At 50.7% G+C, this 19,104-nt stretch overlaps 1 protein-coding gene across 3 annotated transcripts in view; it reads right to left on the bottom strand.

Moving 5' to 3' along the window:
• FBXO10 (F-box protein 10) overlaps positions 1-19,104 on the bottom strand; it is a 79,259-nt gene that overhangs the window by 9,261 nt on the left and 50,894 nt on the right. For 2 of the 3 annotated variants that reach the window (XM_055293667.2, XM_055293666.2), the window contains exons 6-10: positions 18,149-18,219; positions 15,689-15,841; positions 14,434-14,703; positions 10,695-11,008; positions 8,122-8,303 (exon numbers count right to left, since the gene is read on the bottom strand). In XM_055293667.2, coding sequence (XP_055149642.2) covers positions 8,122-8,303; positions 10,695-11,008; positions 14,434-14,703; positions 15,689-15,841; positions 18,149-18,219 — 990 coding nt within the window. Of the gene's footprint in view, positions 1-3,166; positions 4,965-8,121; positions 8,304-10,694; positions 11,009-14,433; positions 14,704-15,688; positions 15,842-18,148; positions 18,220-19,104 lie in introns of those variants that run through there. The other variant, XM_055293665.2, reaches the window with a different exon arrangement.

Raw genomic sequence — 19,104 nt, 5'->3', positions numbered from 1 at the left:
CAAGGAGCTCTGGCCTGTTAGTGGAGAATAGCAGATGACATGAATGATGGGCCCGAAGCAGGAAGTGAAATGCAATCCTGACCACCAGACAGATGGGATCTTCAGCTGCACTCGGGCAAGAACTGGGCTCAGAGTACAGGTGACAGCTCTGTGATGGGTAGCTCAGGCTGCACCAGGAGGCCATGCTAGGTTTGACTTCATTTAAAAAGCACATTAACCACAGCTGATGGGCTCAGGAGCTCCATGAAGGCACCCTGCAGAGGTCTGGAGGGTAGTGAGAAGGTACCAATGGGGTGAGCATGCCTATGTTGGATAGTTACTAATATTTGCTAGGTAGGAATAAGTCCAGCATGCCCCACGTGCGCCCACCATGAGGAGGCATTTGGAGAGAAAGCTTGCTCTGTGCTGTCAGATTGAAGAAGGTGGGCCCAGGGGTGCTGTTGACAGTATAGGCTCATGTGCTGTTCCAAGGCTCAACTCTGGCTCTTGCCTGGTCTGGCCATACCATGTCCACCATCTGCTATACTTAGGACCTCTTCTGGACACCAGGGCAGTGACCTCACCAAGACCTGGAGGCCTAGATGATGATATCATACAGGTGTTTGCTGTGCTTGTATGTTCCCATCAGCAGACATCAATGTTTGGGCCTGAGTGGCCAACAGGGAAGTCCAGGGAGGACACAGTATAAGCTGCTTGGGTAGAGGTCAGCTGGAACCTCTTGTGAACTCTGCACCAGAGTGAAGCCTTCACCCATGGCAGTATTCCTGTGGGTGGGAGGGTAGCTACTGCAGATTGAATGCAAATGATTCCAAGAAAACACAGTACCTTAGAGAATTCGCTTTAGATCCATGAGTGCTGCCCATGGAGCTGGGCCATTCCTCCGGAGATGCAGGACAGGACTCCTCAACTCTGCTTCTTTGGGCTCTCCCAGACCTACCCAGGCCACTGGAGTGAGTCTAGAGAAAGGACCAGGGTGGTGAAGGGACACCCTGCAAACTGGCACATATGAGAGGAACCCAGGAGGGCAACAGACCCCAGGGGGACGAGGGTGCTGCCTGCAAATCTCTGAAGAGTTGTCACAGTGAAGAGATGTCCTTTCGGGGCCCCAGGGAGGTAGAGATTCTAGGAATGAGGTTGGGTTTGTTTCCTCATTTGTCTGCCTGTCTGTCCACCCATCCAGCCAACACTTAGTGAGCTTTGCTCTGTGCTGGGCATAGAGAATCAACAGTGAACAAGATGGGCAAAATCCCTGCCCTCAACCAACAGACTGAAAATAGAGGATTCAGTGCCATCTGCAGGTGGCATGTGGCTGAGTGGGCACAGGAGCATGGAGAAGGCGCAGTTAACTGATATTTGCAGAGACAGGGGAAGGTGTTTCACACAAGTAGTGACTAAGGAGCTTCTGAAGGGGGGGTAGAATTTAGCCAGGGAGAGCGACTGGCTCAATGAAGTAAAAAGTTGGATGGGCTCAGTTTTGGGCAAGTCTGGCCTGTTATGCAAAGCACCCGCACTCCCTGATTCTTCCCCAAACACAAAAGCTAAGGTGGGTGTTCTGTTCCTCCCACTTCTGCCTCCAAATGACCTGGAGGGAAACTGAGTCCCACCTGTTCCCTTCCCTGCCACCTATGCTCCAGGTAATAGGCCTCCCCACACCTCTCCACCTACAAGCTCTTAACATCTGATAGGGAACTTTCCCCTACTGGGTCTCAGGAGCATCAGCACTCCCAGTCTCCAAAATGGGAACAATGGCCTCACCAAGTCAGTGTTTAATATATTATTGACAGAACTTAAGATGATTTTAGGTGGCTCGGGGATGTAGCAAAGTACTCGTGTTCTGCTGGTTAGGCTAAGCTGCAGTGACAAATGGCTCTCAAATGTCTGGTTTCAACAAAAGTTCATTTGCTTATGGCACATATCTGTCAGCCAGCAGGCAACTGGGGCCCTGCTCTGGGTTAGCTTCATCCCAGGACCCAGGCTACCATGTCTGACACATGGCGGTCTACTGGCAGAGGGACACGCGATCGGGGCAAGTTCTGCTGGCGCTTAAAGCTTCTGCCCAGGAGTGACCATTAACCACTTCTGCCCACATTCACTGGGCAAATCAGGTCACATGGCAACATGATAGGGCATGTTACTCTCCTTGAGGGGCAGCAAACATTAGTAACTACCAAAACCAGGGAATATTTTCATTTTAATAGTTTAGTGTATATTTATAGTAATATAAAAAGTATTTTCAGTGTGTGAAAAAAAGACATGTTGTAGGATGGGATCCTGGAATGGAAAAAGGGCATTAGGTAACAAACTAAAGAAATCTGAGGCCAGGCACAGTGGCTCATGCTTGTAATCCCAGCACTTCGGGGCGTTGAGGCAGGCGGATCACTTGCGCCCAGGAGTTTGAGACCGGGCTGGGCAACATGGCAAAACCCCATCTCTACAAAAAAATAGAAAAATTAGCCAGGTGTGGTGGCGCATGCCTGTAGTCCCAGCTGCTCAGGAGGCTGAGGTGGGAGGATCACCTGAGTAAGCCTGGGGAGGTCAAGGCTGCGGTGAACCATGATCACGCCACTGCACTCCAGCCTGGGCAACAGAGTGAGATCCCATTTCAAAAAGAAAAAAAGAAATCTGAATAAACTATGGACTTTAGTTAATAATGTACCAGTACTAGTTTATGAATTTTTACAAATGTACACTGACAGCATAAGATGTTAATAACATGGAAACTCGGGGAGTGGCAAGGGTGATATGGGAATTGTAGTAATCATCTGCTCAATTTTGCTGCATATTTAAAACTTCTAAAAATTAAGTAGATTTAAAGAAAAAAGTACTAACTTCTCAGGTGACATATGGATATAGCAAAAATTCTAAGATGCTGAGTAAGTGAAGTTGGGCAAGTATGCTCCCGGGCCTGAGGTCCCTAAGCTGACAGTCCAGTGATCCCCGGGGATGCCCTGTTTCTGTTGTCTTCACAGAGCCCCACTGGGCACGCAGGCAGGAGTGGAATTATAGCCCGATTGAGCCCTTCAGCCCTATATCTGGAACTGTCACAGGAACGAGCTGACCCAACAAGATGGCCCCAGGATTCTCCTCTCCTTCAGAGAAAACAGTGCTGGGCCTGGCCAGCTGGGAGCCCCAGTATATGCCCAGACCAAGGAAAAGCTTCCAAAAGTGCCTTTTTTAAAATATAGAACTTTATTTTGGTTACTGAGGTTTTTGTTACTGTTGGTTCACAGAAAAGTCATTTCTTAGAAAATAGTAAAGGCAGCATTTTGTACAGCGACTCACATTGGGGCCACCAAATAAGTGCAAAGGACAGTGCCAGGGATAGAAGAGGCCAGCACTCTTGTGCCCAGAGTTCTCAGGGAGAACCCAGTGCTCCTGGCTCCCTCTACCCCCTCCCACCCCACCCAACAGAGCAGCACCTAGGGCCAATAGAACCAGCCATGCAGCCAAGTGCACGACAGTGACCCCAGCAGGCTGGTGAAGGCCCTACAGGAAAGGCCGAGTGGGAGGGGATTGTTCAGGCTGAGCTGGCCCTGCATCCAGCCCCCTTCCTCAAGCAGTGGGGTCTGAGCTCGCCTGGCTTTGGGACTTGGACATATTCACAGTACAGTTCAGTAATGTCCTCTGGGAGCTGGCCTTCCTCTCCTCACTCAGGCCACTAATCCTACCCCAGCCCCAGGCTGGGATCTGGGGACACACAGTCAGATGTGGCCCTACTTACAGGGAGCACACAGGTAAGTGGGGGGTCAGGCTATGGACCCAGATAGCTCCAGGACAAGGCAGAAAGTGCTCAGTACCCTGAGAGAGCAGAGGGAAAGAGGGCAGGGAGAGCTATGTGGAGGTGGCAGTGTCTCGGCTAAACCTTGAGGAACGAGGACACGGAGATGGAGAAGGGCATGCCAGGAGGAGGGAAGAGCATGAGCCAAGGCACAGAGTGGGGAGGCTTGGGAGGGTCAGTAAAGGCCGGCGTTCATCCATGAGAACACAGATGCGAACGAGAGGCCCAGGTACGCCCATCTGAACAGGCTGGTGCTCAGGAGGGGCGGCTGGTGTGGGCGTGCTCACATGGGGTTTGAATCCTCCTGCATTTGGGAGCTCTCTGGGGATGGAGTAGAGCCTCGTGCATCCCTGCCCACCCAGCCTAGCACCTGCCTGCATGCTGCAGCCCCACCTGTTTCAGCGTGTCCCTCTGTCATCCCTGGGGCAGCCTTTCCTTGGGGCCTCCAGTTGCTCCCAGGTCCTTCCTCCCTCCCAGGTCCATGTCCAAGTCCTCAAGTCAACCAAACTCAACTCCTCCAGCCTCCAGAGACAGCTGGGAGGGTGTGGTGGGGTCCCTGGAGGGATTGAGAGAGAGACAGGTCTAGCAAAGGGGAAAATTCTGGAGCAGTTGTCTCTCTCCACCTCACTAGAATCACTTCCCGCCATCAGAAGTAAATCTGCTCTTTCCTGAGAAGAGTCTGGGTTTGGTGTGTGCAAAACATGGTTCCTTAGAACTCAGAGAAAATCCTGACCAAAAGCTTCAGCATTTGAGCTTCCCCAGCTCTTCACAATCTTTATAGACTTTGAATGACTGGAAACCCACCAGCTTCTATCCCTTCTCCTTGAAAAACATTGCCCACTTTCTTCTTGCTATGGGCTGTGGAGCTGAAGTGTTCTGGAGGTACCGTGTTTTGGAGGCCTGGGACCCATTTGTTCCCGGGGGAGGGGGGCGGAGTCTTCTCAGGCACTATTTCCACCTTAGCTCCTCTAAGCATCCATCCGGGCTTGGCCCTGAAGCAGGTCTGTGTCCTCACAGGATGGTGCAGAAGACACTGCGGTTGCTGTGGTAACCACCTTCCACCCGTGCTGTGATCCTCGTTGCCATGGCCGTCACCTTCTGCCCATTGTGGGCTGCCGAGGGGCGTCTGAGAGAGTTTTCGAGGTGGGGCCGTGCTGGTGGGTTCACCAGGCGCCACGTATCAGACCTGGAGGCGCAAAACGAAAGTCAGTGAACTTCTGAAGGGTGTGCAGTGCTGGCTGAATGCCCTGCACAATCTTAACTTTGATTCCAGATCGGTGGATCCAGGTGTTTAAATCTGGGTATAGGTTTTATCTTCCAGTTTAGTGTTAGTCCAAAGAGTTGGGATGTTGAGAAACTAAGGGGCAAAAGCCCTGCATTCCACATCCAGCTCTGCCTTCAACTCTGCATGTAGCCTTGGACGAGGTCCCTCTATAGGCCTCAATTTTCCCACTTTGACACAGGGTCTCACTTTGTTGCCCAGGCTGGGGTGCAGTGGCATGATTATGGCTCACTGCAGCCTCAACCTCCTGGGCTCAAGTGATCTCCCACCTCAGCCTCCCAAAGTGCTGGGATTATAGGCTTGAGCCACTGCACCCAGCCGATTTCCCCACTTTAAATAAGGATCTGGATAAGATCATAGGGTGGTTGTTGTGAGACACGGTCTCATTATGTTGCCCAAGCTGGTCTTAAACTCCTGGGCTCGAGTGATCCTCCTGCCTCAGCTTCCCGAGTAGCTGGGATTACAGGTGTGTGCCACGGTGTCCAGCTTTTCGTCTTTCATTTCTTTTCAGCTCTGTGACCACAAATGTTTATAGAAGCTTTATTCGTAATCACCAAAAACTAGAAAGTACCTAAATACCCTTCTGCTGATGAGTGAATAAACTGTGCGGTGCACCCATACAGGGGAAGACTACTCAGCAATCAAAAGGAATGAATGCCTTACATGCAACACCACGAATGAATCTCCAGCATGTTAGGCTAAGTGAAAGAAGCCAGACTCAAAAGACTACAGACTGCAGGATTTCTGGGATTTTTGTTTTTACTTTAATTTTTTAATTTTTTTTTTTTCCCCGAGACGGAGTCTTGCTCTGTCACCCAGGCTGGAGTGCAGTAGTGCGATCTGGGTTCACTGCAACCTCTTCCTCCCAGGTTCAAGTGATCCTCCTGGCTTAGCCTCCCGAGTGGCTGGGACTACAGTTGCATGCCATGATGCCCAGCTAATTTTTGTATTTTTAGTAGAGATGGGGTTTCACCATGTTGGCCAGGCTGGTCTTGAAATCCCTACCTCAGGTGATCCACCCACCTCGGCCTCCCAAAGTGCTAGGATTACAGGCATGAGCCACTGCACCCAGCCACGATTTCTTTTATATGACATTTGGGAAAATGCAAATCTATGGGGGATAGAAGTTGGTGGGTTTCCAGTCACCCAAACTCTTGTAGAGAGCATGGAGGGCCAGGGAAAATAAAATGATAGTGAAGCTGTGGTCAGAATTTTGTGATGCTTGAGTTACAAGGAACCAACTTTACACACTAAGTCTCCATTTGCTTAAGGCAACACATTGTCTTGTATGTATTTTTATGATAATGATGTTACAATGAAAGGACTGGAAAGGTGTGGAGGGAATCAGAGGTTGGCTACTAGCATGTGAGTAAAAAGGCCTAAGCTATGTTGGGAGGACTGTATGTATTTGAGTTTGGCAGCAGGGGAGCACTACTGAAAAGGAGTGATGAAATGAAAGGCTGGAAAAGACAATTAGGACCTCAGGGTAGACAGCGGACAATACCAGAGCTGGCATTGGCAAAGTCTGGGCTGTATCCTGTACCCTGGGGTCTCCAAAGGGGAGGAGGAGGTGGATCCCAGGGAGTCCACAATATAATCTGCTGGGATGTGGGAAGAAAATACTAGGATTTCAGTTTTTTTAAACTTTATACTTTAAATTTTCTATTTTGGGGATAGTTTATAATGTAAATAATATACTGCTAGAATACACACATTAAGTTATAAATAGGTATACCGGTGAGGTGTGGTGGCTCACACCTGTAATCTCAGTACTTTGGGAGGCCAAGGCAGGTGGATCACCTGAGGTCAGGAGTTTGAGACCAGCCTGGCCAACATGGCAAAACTCTACTAAAAACACAAAAATCAGCTGGGAGTGGTGGTGGGTGCCTGTAATCCCAGCTGCTCAGGAGGCTGAGGCAGGAGGATTGCTTGAACCTGGGAGGAAGAGGTTGCAGTGAGCTGAGATCGCACCACTGCACTGCAGCCTGGCAACACAGCAAGACTTGGTCTCTAAATAAATAAATAGGTATACCTACATCAGGGGGTTTCTTCAAAGAATATTTTTTCCCAAGAGTGTGTATAATACAGAAAGTATGGAGATCCTTACTACAGAACATGAAGATCCATGAGAGGTTTTTAACCATGGATGTGATGTGACCAGAGCTCTCCTTAGAAAGATTAACTTGGCGGGATACATGGGACAACCTCCAGAGTGGAGCAGGGGGTGGCCACAGGCAGGGAGACTGACAGGAGGCTGCTGCAGGGGGACAGGTGACATTGGCGGTGCAGGAGTGATACCAACTACAGCAAATATCAGTATGATTTTACAACCAGAATGGGAAAGCGAAAGCACGGACCAATCAGAACACAGCCCAAGCAGATGCAACTGGAACAGCTATGCATTGCAGTAACACAGGCGGTACAGGTCAGGGTGAGAGGTGCTGAGACCTGAATTAGGATGGCGGCAGTTGGGGAAGAGGAGGTGCTGGAAAAGGGAACATTTCAGAAGCAGAATCAACAAGACCTGGTGACTGACTGGACATCTTCGGATTAGGGAGAAAAAGGGAGCAGAAGTTTTGTTGTCAGAACACTGAGTGGATGGTGATGTCGCTGAAATGGGGAACATGAAAGGACAGAGAGGTTTGAGGAAGATGGGTAGCGGCAATTGTGATACACTGAGGCAGGGTGACTAAAGGACAGCAGCAGCATCAACTAACATTTTTACAACCCCTCAGATTCAGCCAGGTTGTGTCATCTTATTAAATGGATTTTACTGAGGCTCAAAGATGTGAGTAAGTTGCCCAAGGTCACACAGCCAGTAACCCGCAGAGCTGAGATTTGAAACCACGTACCCCTGACTCTTAAAAAGCTTGTTCCCTCCTGGGGAGTCATCAGCCCGGGCCTGACATACAGCCAGGCACAGGCCTTTTCCTGACTGGAGTTGGCAGCTGGCAGGGTTGCAGGGAGCCCGGGCAGCCACAATCCCTGGGTGTGGGCCTGGCTTCTTCAGGGAGCTTACTGTGGCTCTAGAGGACTGGTTCAGGCAACCCCAAGTACTCACTTTTTCTTGAAGACCAGGAACTTGTTGTTTTGCATGACGCATTCTCGGTTGTTTGAGATCTGCTGAAAGATGGTCTTACTGGTTTTGCCCTGGAAGATGATGTTTTCCTGCACCAGGGCCTTGGCACGGCCCCGCACTGCGATGCCGTAGGCCCGGAACGAGTGGATCCGGTTCTTTATTACCTGGGAGAGGCAGCCAGAGATGGTCACACCTCAGGGATTCACAGACTGAGTGGGAGAGCTGGGCAAGTGAATTATCAGTTCTAAAACCGAGAGGCAGGAACACGCTGGGCAGGTCAGTGAAGAGCCTATAAGCTCAAAGAAGGGCACCAAGAACAGCTGGGGGAGCCAGGGAAGGCTTCCTGGAAGAGGTGATAGGTAAGTTGTAGGCATTTATCAGATGCAGAACAGGGAGAGCTGTTGCAGGAAGGAGAAACAATATACAGAGGCCTAGCAGAGAGGGGAGGTAGCGTCAGAAGTCAGGGCCACTGGCAACCCAACTGAGACAAAAGTGTGTCCCTCTCTCCCTTCCTCTGCTCCCGCAGTGCTCAGAGGCAAAGCCCCGGCATTCTTTACTCTTTGCCTAAAGTCACTAACCCATGAAGCTGCAGAACTGTAAAGAGGCTTTAGGCGACCCAGCAATCCCACTACTGGATGTCTACCTAAAGGAAAAAAAGTCATATGCACACGCATATTGATAGCAGGACAATTCACAATTGCAAAAATATGCAACCAACCTAACTGCCCATCAGCCAAAGAGTGGATAAAGAAATGTGGTATAGGCTGGGTGCAGTGGCTCACACCTGTAATCCCAGCACTTTGGGAGGCTGAGGCGGGTGGATCATCTGAGGTCAGGAGTTTGAGACCAGCCTGACCAACATGGTGTCTCTACTAAAAATATAAAATTAAGGCCGGGCGCGGTGGCTCACGCTTGTAATCCCGGCACTTTGGGAGGCCGAGGCGGGCGGATCACGAGGTCAGGAGATCGAGACCACAGTGAAACCCCGTCTCTACTAAAAATACAAAAAATTAGCCGGGCGTGGTGGCGGGCGCCTGTAGTCCCAGCTACTCGGAGAGGCTGAGGCAGGAGAATGGCGTGAACCCGGGAGGCGGAGCTTGCAGTGAGCCGAGATTGCGCCACTGCACTCCAGCCTGGGTGACAGAGCGAGACTCCGTCTCAAAAAAAAAAAAAAAAAAAAAAAAATACAAAATTAGCTGGGCATGGTGGCACATGCCTATAATCCCAGCTACTTGGGAGGCTGGCAGGAGAATGGCTTGAACCCGGGAGGTGGAGGTTGCAATGAGCTGAGATCATGCCATTGCACTCCAGCCTGGGCAACAAGAGAGAAACTCTTGTGGTATATATATACCACAGAATACTACTCAGCCATAAAACAGAATGAAATAACAGCCTTTGCAGCAACTTGGATGGACTTGGAGGCCATTAATCTAAGAGAAGTAACTCAGGAATGGAAAACCAAATATTCTATGTCCTTACTTGCTCACTACTTATAAGTGGGAGCTATGCTATGAGGATGAAAAGGCATAAGGATGATATAATGGACTTTGGTGACTCGGGGGGAAGGGTGGGAGCAGGGTGAGGGATAAAAGACTATATATTGGGTACAGTGTACACTGCTTGAGTGACAGGGGCACCAAAATCTCAGAATTCACCACTAAAGAACTTATCCATATAACCAAAAGCCACCTGTACCTCAAAAACTGTTGAACTAAAAATAAAAATAGAGCCTTTGGGATCATAATTCTGTAAGGGCAGGAACAAGATCTGTTTGGCTCCACAATGAAACAGGGCTCTGCATAGAAAAGTGCTCGGAGCTCAGTCCAGTGGGGAGACAGATAGGCAAGGAAGAGATACCAAGCCCTGTGGAGAGTGCTCTGTGAGGACCAAGCCCCGTGGAGAGTGCTCTGTGAGGACCAAGCCCCGTGGAGAGTGCTCTGTGAGGACCAAGCCCCGTGGAGAGTGCTCTGTGAGGACCAAGCCCTGTGGAGAGTGCTCTGTGAGGCGGGTGTGGGCAAAAGCACCAGACAAGGGGTACCTCAAACAGCCTGGGGTGGGGGGCTCAGGGACTCTTCCTGAACGAAGACACAGCTAAGCAGCAGGACTGCAGCGCAAGGGGGCAGGGGGGCGGGGGTATGAGGGGTATACAGGGGAGAGTGTATGCAAAGGCCCCAAGGCAGGATCTCTCTCCTCATTAAGCAGCTACTGTACACCAGGCACTGTGCATGATTATTCTGTTAAGGAAAGAGAGCTGAAATAGTCCTGACCTTGACCCGGAGATCATGAAGATACCTCGGGAGGCTCCAACACCATGACAAGGAGGTGACACCCCATCCCTGGCTTCCTGCTGGTGAGCCCTTGTTCATCCTTCAGGACTCAGTTCCCTCCTGTGGGAAGTCCCACCCACATTTCCCAGGCTGAGTCCTGGCAGGAGGGATACTGTCCCTTGCAGTGCTGAGTGATTACGGTTCTGTTCTCAGCAGAGGCCACGAGGACTGTCCCAGGGTTGTGCCCTGTGTGGGCATCACACTTCACACACATGCAGACATACTCACTTTAGTGTCGGACCTGGGCAGCAGCTGCAGCCCGCTGCCCCGGTTGCCAATGATATCGTTTTCAATGACGACGGTGCTGTCACCCTTGGTGATAATGCCGTGGCCTCTGTTGTCATAGATGCCATTGCCCCGGAGCTCCACTTTGCACTGGGCCTCAACCTTGATCCCACTTTGCCGGTTGCAGGAGATGCTGTTGTTGGCCACTCGGGTGGGCTGGCTGCTCTGGGCCACAGTAATGCCTCTGTCCCCATTCGCGTGGATCACATTGGTGATGACATGCAGTGCCTCGCTGCTCTGGACATAGAGTCCTGAGGCTATGGGTGGAGGGGTTGGAAAGCACAGGGGGTCCCAGGGTCAGCCCTGACACCACCAGTCAGGAAAAGCCTTCCCTGAATTGTGCACTCCAAGAGAAGGGAGTGGAGAAGAAGAGGTACCAACACTCAGAAACAACCCTCGAGTTTGTATCTTCCAAGCTGATGAAACAGCAGGAGGAAATCCAGGTGCATCAACAAAACTCTGGTTCTTCTGCATGAAGTCCTTATTCAGTGTAGCCAGCGAAACATGATGTGAGAAGGCTCCTCTGGCCTGAGATCCCACCGTGTGCTTGAATGCCTCCTGCACCACCGCCATCCTACTGCCACTTACACCTCCCTGACGGGGTGCTCACTACCGCCTCAAGGCTGCTCACTCCCTCTCTGGACAGGCAGATCTACTCGTTAGAGGGTTTTGCTTTGCTCTCCTTCCTACACTAAGCTGGAATCTGCCTCCCTACTGTTTGGGGAAATTTTCTTTTTTTTTTTTTGAGACAGAGTCTCGCTCTGTCGCCCAGGCTGGAGTGCAGTGGGGCCATCTCGGCTCACTGCAAGCTCTGCCTCCCAGGTTCCACCATTCTCCTGCCTCAGCCTCCCAAGTAGCTGGGACTACAGGCGCCCGCCACCATGCCTGGCAATTTTTTTGTATTTTTAGTAGAGACGGGGTTTCACTGTGTTAGCCAGGATGGTCTTGATCTCCTGACCTCGTGATCCGCCCACCTCAGCCTCCCAAAGTGCTGGGATTACAGGCGTGAGCCACCATGCCGGGCCGGAAATTTTCTTCTTAATGTAAATTCTGTAATTTTGGAGTATTACTAAGCGAGTAATATGTGTCAAAAATGTGTTTGAAATTTAGGAAAGGAAAACTGACGCTTGGGGTTGTGTGTACTTAGAGACACTAGGTACATGAGGAGAAAAGCCCCAAGTCAGCAGGATTAGAGCCCCATGGCTTGTCAGGAAAAGAAAGCAGGGCAGCCAGAGCCGGGGGCGAGGAGGGGAGGGCTCTGCGGTAGGTCCCTCTGCCCACCACAGCAGCAACAAGGGTTGGGGCAGTGGTGGGGGAGGTTGTGTGCAGGACGATGACTGGGGCCCTGCAGCAGTGTCTGGAGCCATGAGCCTGCAAGCTCAAATCTCTTGGTGGCACCAGCCTGTTGCTTCTCTGGCTTGGTTGAGAACAACAAAAATAAGTATTTGTGAACGTAGGTGGCTTTGCCTGTCGTACCGGACAGACAGCATGGCCACATGGAGGAAACTCTGACCTGGGAGGGGACAGAACTCATTTTCCGAATAAGTGGGTTGGGGCTGCTGGTTATCCATCTCCCTGTCCTCTACCACTACCAGAAGCAAGTGCTTACCAGGCCCAGGAATCTTTTTTAATTTAATTTTGTTTTAGAGACAGGGTCTTGCTCTATTGCCCAGGCAGTAGTGCAGTGGCACCATCATAGCTCACTGCAACCTCAAACTCTGAGTCCTGAGCTCAAGCATCCTCCTACTTCAGCCTCCCTAGTAGTTGGAACTACAGGCATGTACCACCATGCCCAGCTAATCTGAAAAAAAATTTTTTTCTCAGTAGAGATTGAGGTCTCTCTATGTTGCCTAGGCTGGTCTTGAACTCCTAAACTCAAGCGATCCTCCTGCCTTGGCCTCTCAAAGTGTTAGGGTTACAGGTGTGAGCCACTGCATCTAGCCCAGGAATCTGTTCTTAATAAGACTTCCTCCATTTCCCAACCCACCCATCCATCCTACCCTCCAACCCCCACCCCATAGTGAGTTTGATAATCAGCTAGCTTTGGGAGCCCTGGAGTTAGATGAACTACACAGTATTTTTTTTTTTTAATTCAAGAAATATCAAACATCTTCTACCATCTTTTTTTTTTTTTTTTTTTTTTTAAAGACAGGGTCTTGCTTCTGAGCTCTGAGCACCTAGAGTACAGTGGTACAATCACACCTCACTGCAGCCTTGAACTCCTGGGCTCAAGCGATCCTCCCGCCTCCTGAGTAGCTGGGACCACAGGCACATGCCACCAGATCCAGCTAATTTTTCTTTTTCTTCTCCTTTTTTTTTTTTTTTTTTTTTGTAGAAACCAAGTCTTGTTATGTTGCCCAGGCGGGTCTTGAACACCTGGCCTCAAGCAATACCCCCCCACCCCCCCGCCCCGTCTTGGCCTCCTAAAGTCCTGGGATTACAGGCTTGATCCCTGGCACCTGGCTTCCATTTTTCATCAGGTTTAGGATAACATGGATTTAAAACACTTTTATTTTCTGTCTCTCTAAGAAGGAAAACTCACTGCCAATTAAACCATGATATGTGAGAGATGTTAAATTGTGAGAAATGTATCCCAGAGTTAGGCCGGGCGCGGTGGCTCAAGCCTGTAATCCCAGCACTTTGGGAGGCTGAGGCGGGAGGATCACGAGGTCAGGAGATCGAGACCATCCTGGCTAACACGGTGAAACCCCGTCTCTACTAAAAATACAAAAAATTAGCCGGGCGTGTTGGCGGGCGCCTGTAGTCCCAGCTACTCGGGAGGCTGAGGCAGGAGAATGGCATGAACCCGGGAGCCGGAGCTTGCAGTGAGCCGAGATCACGCCACTGCACTCCAGCCTGGGCAACAGAGCGAGACTCTGTCTCAAAAAAAAAAAAAAAAAAAAAATGTATCCCAGAGTTGATTAAAAGTGTGTGTGCCAGAGGTGGGATTTGGTACTGCAGGGACAGGCGCACTGAGCTGGGTGAGCTTCAGTTCTTTGTCTCAAGTTCATGGCCTATCAGTGTTGATGAAACAGCCACAGAAATAAATACAGCTGTGAGGCCTCATAATAAGTGCCAGTGGGGATGGGGAGGGCCCAGTTCAAAGGAGGAAGGAATGAAGGGGGATATTCACAGCAGGTTTTGAAGTTCAAGTTAGTTTGGGACATGTGGATGGGAGAAACAGCATGAGTGAGGTCAGCAGGTTAGGAAGCAGGAAAGAATGGATTCAAGTTTAATGAGTAACACAGGGGGATTGGGGATCAGGCTGAAGAAGTGGCTGATGAGGGCCTGAGGGCAAGTTGGGATCAGTCTGCAGAAGGCCCTGCCTGGCGGCCGCACCGTCTCAAAAATAAGGAGCACCTCTGCCCGGCCGCCCCACTGTCTGGGAAGTGAGGAGCGCCTCTCCCTGGCCCCCACACTGTCTGGGAAGTGAGGAGCGCCTCTGCCTGGCCCCCACACTGTCTGGGAAGTGAGGAGCACCTCTGCCTGGCCGCTGTGCAACCCTCCAAGTGTGAAGTGGCAACCTTGTGTGCGATCTTTCTGCCCTCCCCAGGTTTGCATCTTTGACATTAAAGTTTACTTTTAAATTTAAATTAAATTAAAAGTTTTAAATTGGAGGAAAAAAAAAGACAGTGGGGAGCCATGGAAGGTTCTTGAGCAGGGGCGGAGGGGGTGCACTCACCTCCATTGTGATTAATACTGTTAGACTCGACAAGAGCTATGGTGATGGGCCGGCGCAGTGGGTCGTCCTCTTTCTCCAGCTCCGTCTCCCAGAGGATGGCGTCCCCATCCTCGCTGAAGTTCTCTTGAGCCCTGTGGCCTCGAGGTAACTCGCCGGAGCCATCCTTCTGGCTAAATACTGCCACTCCATACAGGCCATTGTAGCTGACGTGGTTGCTGGTGACATGGGGGAGGCTGGACGACATCATCCACACACCACAGCCCTTGTTAGCTGGGACAGTGAGAGGAGCTGGTCATCGACACTGAGCTCAGGTGAAGTGGCACCTGAGTCTCCCTGAGAGGGGAAGCAAAAGCCACTGGCCTGGGAGAGAGTCCCTGACTTGCTAATGACCTCGGACAAGCCACTTGATGGCTCTAGCCGCAGACTTCACCTTCACACAAGAGAGGTCATCAGGATCAGGTGAACCTCACAAGCTCGGCTCATTCCACACAGTGTGAAAGTGCTCTGAGGACTGTCAGGGCCACATGTCCACATCAGAAGCACATGAGCCCACAGTGACAGTGCCAAGGGGGCACCAATCCCTCCCTGCATAGGAGGCATCCTCAGTTGGAATCCCAGCCCTACCACTTCCCAGCTGTGAGACCCTGAGTAGGTTACCAGACCTCTCTCTGTCCCTCAGTTTTCTCATCTTTCAAATGGGGTTAATAACTGTGCCTCCTTCAGAAGGCAGTCATGAGGATTAAATGTGATCGTGCATAGAAAGGGCCGAGTAGAGAGGTGGGCCTGAGTCATCTTTACTATTATCACTGTATTATTAGAGCTAGAGTCCAGACAGATTAAGGCTCTGCCTAAAGTCACTGCGTGAGTGAGAAGAGTTTTCTTCCTGTGATTATCTTGTTTTCCCATTATATTTTCAGTTCTCTGGATCAAAAGAAAGGATAAGAGGAGTTAGATGCACATGAGCCAGGGCTGAAATGGTCCTGTCCTTAAGACATGATACAACTCCTATCTTTTGCTATTTTAAAAGGGGATAAAGGCTTTGGCTTTGCTAACACCTCAGGGTCAGTCTGGACTACAACATGATTTATAAAGGCTCTTTGTTCTGAGAGGGCCTGGGTGACTGTGGCCTGAGAGTGCCTGTTCAGATGAGGTCTTTGAGGCACAGGGAAAGGCAGTGACCTTCTCAGGACCCACAAGCTGGAGATGGAACCTGGGCTTCCTGCCTCCCCGGCTGGGTTGGGAACAAGCTCCTCACCGTAGATGGTATTTCCTTCTATGAGGCCTTTGCCTTCGTCTCCCACAACCACACCATCTGAATAGCCAAAGCAGATGAGGTTACTCCTGAGAACAGGGATCCCTCCACGGCGGATATCCACACCTCCCCACTGATTCTCACGGATGACATTTTCTATGGAGAGAAGCAGAAAAGAAGGTCAGTACCCAAGGGCCAGCTCCAGTGCTGGCAAATAGGACTTGGACAGTTTTGATCAAGGCTACTCCAGACCAGGAGGCCCTGGCCTTACCCTGCCAGCAATTAGCACTGTAAATCTTGTCTGCTGTCTGATGTTTCAGGGACTTATCTGCTGACTCCTTTCCCCAAGGGCAAGGCTTGTGTCTATCTTGTGCACTCCTATCTCCCCGGCACCTACTATACCCAATGGCCTTGAGGACTGATGATTAAAAATGAACTAGTTTTGGCCAGGCATGGTGGCTCATGCCTGTAATCCCAGTACTTTGGGAGGCCAAGGCGGGTAGATCACTTGAGCCCAGGAGTTCCAGATCATCCTGGGCAAAATGGTGAAACCCTGTCTCCACAAAAAAATACAAAAAAAATTAGCCAAGTGTGGTGGTGTGCACCTATAGTCCCAGCTTCTTAGGAGGCTGGGTGGGAGGATCACTTGAACCCTGGAGGTCAGGGCTGCAGTGGGCTATGATCACACCACTGCACTCCGGCCTGGATGACAGACTGAGACCCGGCCTCAAAAAAAAGAATAAACTAGCTTTGGTGAGTGACACTGGTGTCCAAAAAACCAACCAAACAAACAAAAAGGAAACAAAACAAAGAATAGGCCAGGTGCGGTGGCTCATGCCTGTAATCCCAGCACTTTGGGAGGCTGAGGCGGGCGGATCACCTGAGGTTGGGAGTTCGAGACCAGCCTGACCAACATGGAGAAACCCTATCTCTACTAAAAATACAAAATTGGGCGTGGTGGCACATGCCTGTAATCCCAGCTACTCGGGAGCCTGAGGCAGGAGAATAACTTGAACCTGGGAGGCGGAGGTTGCAGTGAGCTGAGATCGTGCCATTGCACTCCAGCCTGGGCAACAAGAGTGAATGAAACTCCGTCTCAAAAAAAAAAAAAAAAAAAAAAAAAAAAGAATAAACTGGCTTTAGAGTCCTCAGAGGCAGAATGTGGCCATTTACCCACAAGCCTGTGAGAAGGCGCTAGCCTCGCCTGTCCTTCTCAGCCTCAGCTCTGAACTCTGACCACACCCATCCCCTCCTCCTCCTGGGAGCCACCATCTCTCTGGGGTAGGTGAAAAAGTCACAGGTCAGAAGGGTAGTCCATGACACTGCTGCTCCAACACTGGCAGGGAAGACGCAGCCTCCTGGGACTGAGGCGCAATGGCTGTAATGGCTCAGGAGTCTCTGTATGACTGGCCTCTTCCTGTCTCCATGCCCCCACTGCAGGCCCCTTGCACACCACACTTCAGTCCCACAAGCGATGTCCACTTGGCCATGCCAGGTCTGTTCTCATAAGCAGCCCTACACGGAAAGTTCTTTCCCAGCTCCTCCAGCCACTCCCACTCAGGGTCTGGTTTCCTTGTCACCTTCTCAGAGAGCTGCCCTGACCACACAATCCCAAATGCCCACCCAGTCCCTCTTTTGCCTTAATTATCCATAGAGCACTTGTCACCCTCAGATAGGATGTTTTTTGCTTATATATGTAGGCTTTTATTTATTTATTCGCTTCCTCTCCTAAAATGTCAGTGGCTGACAGCCTCGTTCACTGCTGTACCTGTAGCTCCTGGAACACGGCCTGTATACAACGCGTGATCAATCCATGTCTGATAAGTTCAGTCAGGGGGATTCCCTGGGCCAGTATTTGCGGAATCCCTTTCATATCCCAGGCCTGGCTCTGCTCTGTGCTGAGGCTACACTGATGTACCAGACAGACTTGACCCTCGTCTTGTGGAATTTACCGCTTTACAAAAGAGGAGACGGACACCACAAACCACTAAGAAATTAAGTCAAAGGCCCTAGAGAGGAGGCATCCTGGGTATAGTGTATCTGTGTACAATGGGGAAGTCAGGGAAGGCTTCCCTGAGGAAGTGACAGTTAAGCTAAGACCCAAAGGATAAGCAGGAGTTAGCCGGGCGGAGGTTTCCAGAGCAGGCAGAGGTCCGTACAAATACCAAGAGGAGGGATTCGGACAGGTGGTTGGGCATCAGTGCTTCTGAAACTGTTCTGTGAGCCACCTGGTGAGGGCCTGTTGGCTCTGGGCCTGGAAGGAGCAGACACCCACTCTGTGTTAGGCCCTCCTGTAGGAAGCACAGCCACCATGCAGCTGGCGTCCCTGAGCTCCAGCCCACCAGTCAGAGAAAGAGGCCATAGTCTGTGGGGGTAAAGGAGCAGTGTGAGGTCCTGAAGCTGGGGGGTGACACCAGGGGACCTTGGCCTGGCTGCCAGGTGCCAGGCAGTTCCCATCCGTACCTGTGATGAGGCCTTTGCCGTTCTCATTCACTGCTATGCCGGCAGCACGGCCCTTGAAGATGTGGTTCCCGCTAAAGTGGAAGGAGAACAACACAAAGGGGTGAGCCCAGGGCATCAATGTCATGCTTCCAGGAGATTGCCTTCTTTCGTGGAAACCCTGTCTCTACAAAAAATACAAAAAAAATTAGCCAGGTGTGGTGGTGTGCACCTGTAGTCCCAGCTTCTTGGGAGGCTGGGGTGGAGGATCACTTGAGCCTCCCTACGGCTCAAGTCCACAGGGGCATAAAAGCATTTCCTAAAGTCCTTTTATAAGCCAGGCATATAGAAATGTTTGTCACTGGGACAGCTTGACCAAAAACTAAACCCCCAACTATGCTATACACGCACAATGATATCCAGTTCACTGTAGCCTCACTTGACTGTCATCTACATATATACCCATGCATATATATATATATACATTTTTTTTTTGAGGTCTTGCTCTGTTGCCCATGCTGGAGTGCAGTCGCACAATCTCAGCTCACTGCAACCTCCACCTCCTGGGTTCAAGCAATGTTTGTGCCTCAGCCTGGATTACACGTGTGCACCACCACATCCAGCTAATTTTTTGTATTTTTTGTAGAGACGGGGTTTTGCTATGTTGCCCAGGCTGGTCTCGAACTCCTGGCCTCAAGTGACCCATCTGCCTCAGCCTCCTAAAATGCTGGGATTACAGGCATGAGCCACCGCGCCTGGCCTTGTATGTATTTTATCCAACCATCAAATGTTTGAACCAGAAAATGTTTACAATTTTTTTGTTTGAGACATGGGTTCTCGCTCTGTTGCTCAGGCTAGCCTCAACCTCTTGCACTCAAGTGATCCTCCCACCTCAGCCTCCCAAGTAGCTGGGACTACCGGCGTGAGTAACTGAGCCCTGGCATATTTTTACTACAAATCTCACCTCCAGAAAGGATCCG

The sequence above is a fragment of the Symphalangus syndactylus genome, chromosome 9 (assembly GCF_028878055.3).
Source record: "Symphalangus syndactylus isolate Jambi chromosome 9, NHGRI_mSymSyn1-v2.1_pri, whole genome shotgun sequence".
NCBI lineage: Eukaryota > Metazoa > Chordata > Mammalia > Primates > Hylobatidae > Symphalangus > Symphalangus syndactylus.
The sequence above is the reverse complement of the archived record's forward strand: the minus strand, read 5'-3'. Positions and strand labels throughout refer to the sequence as shown.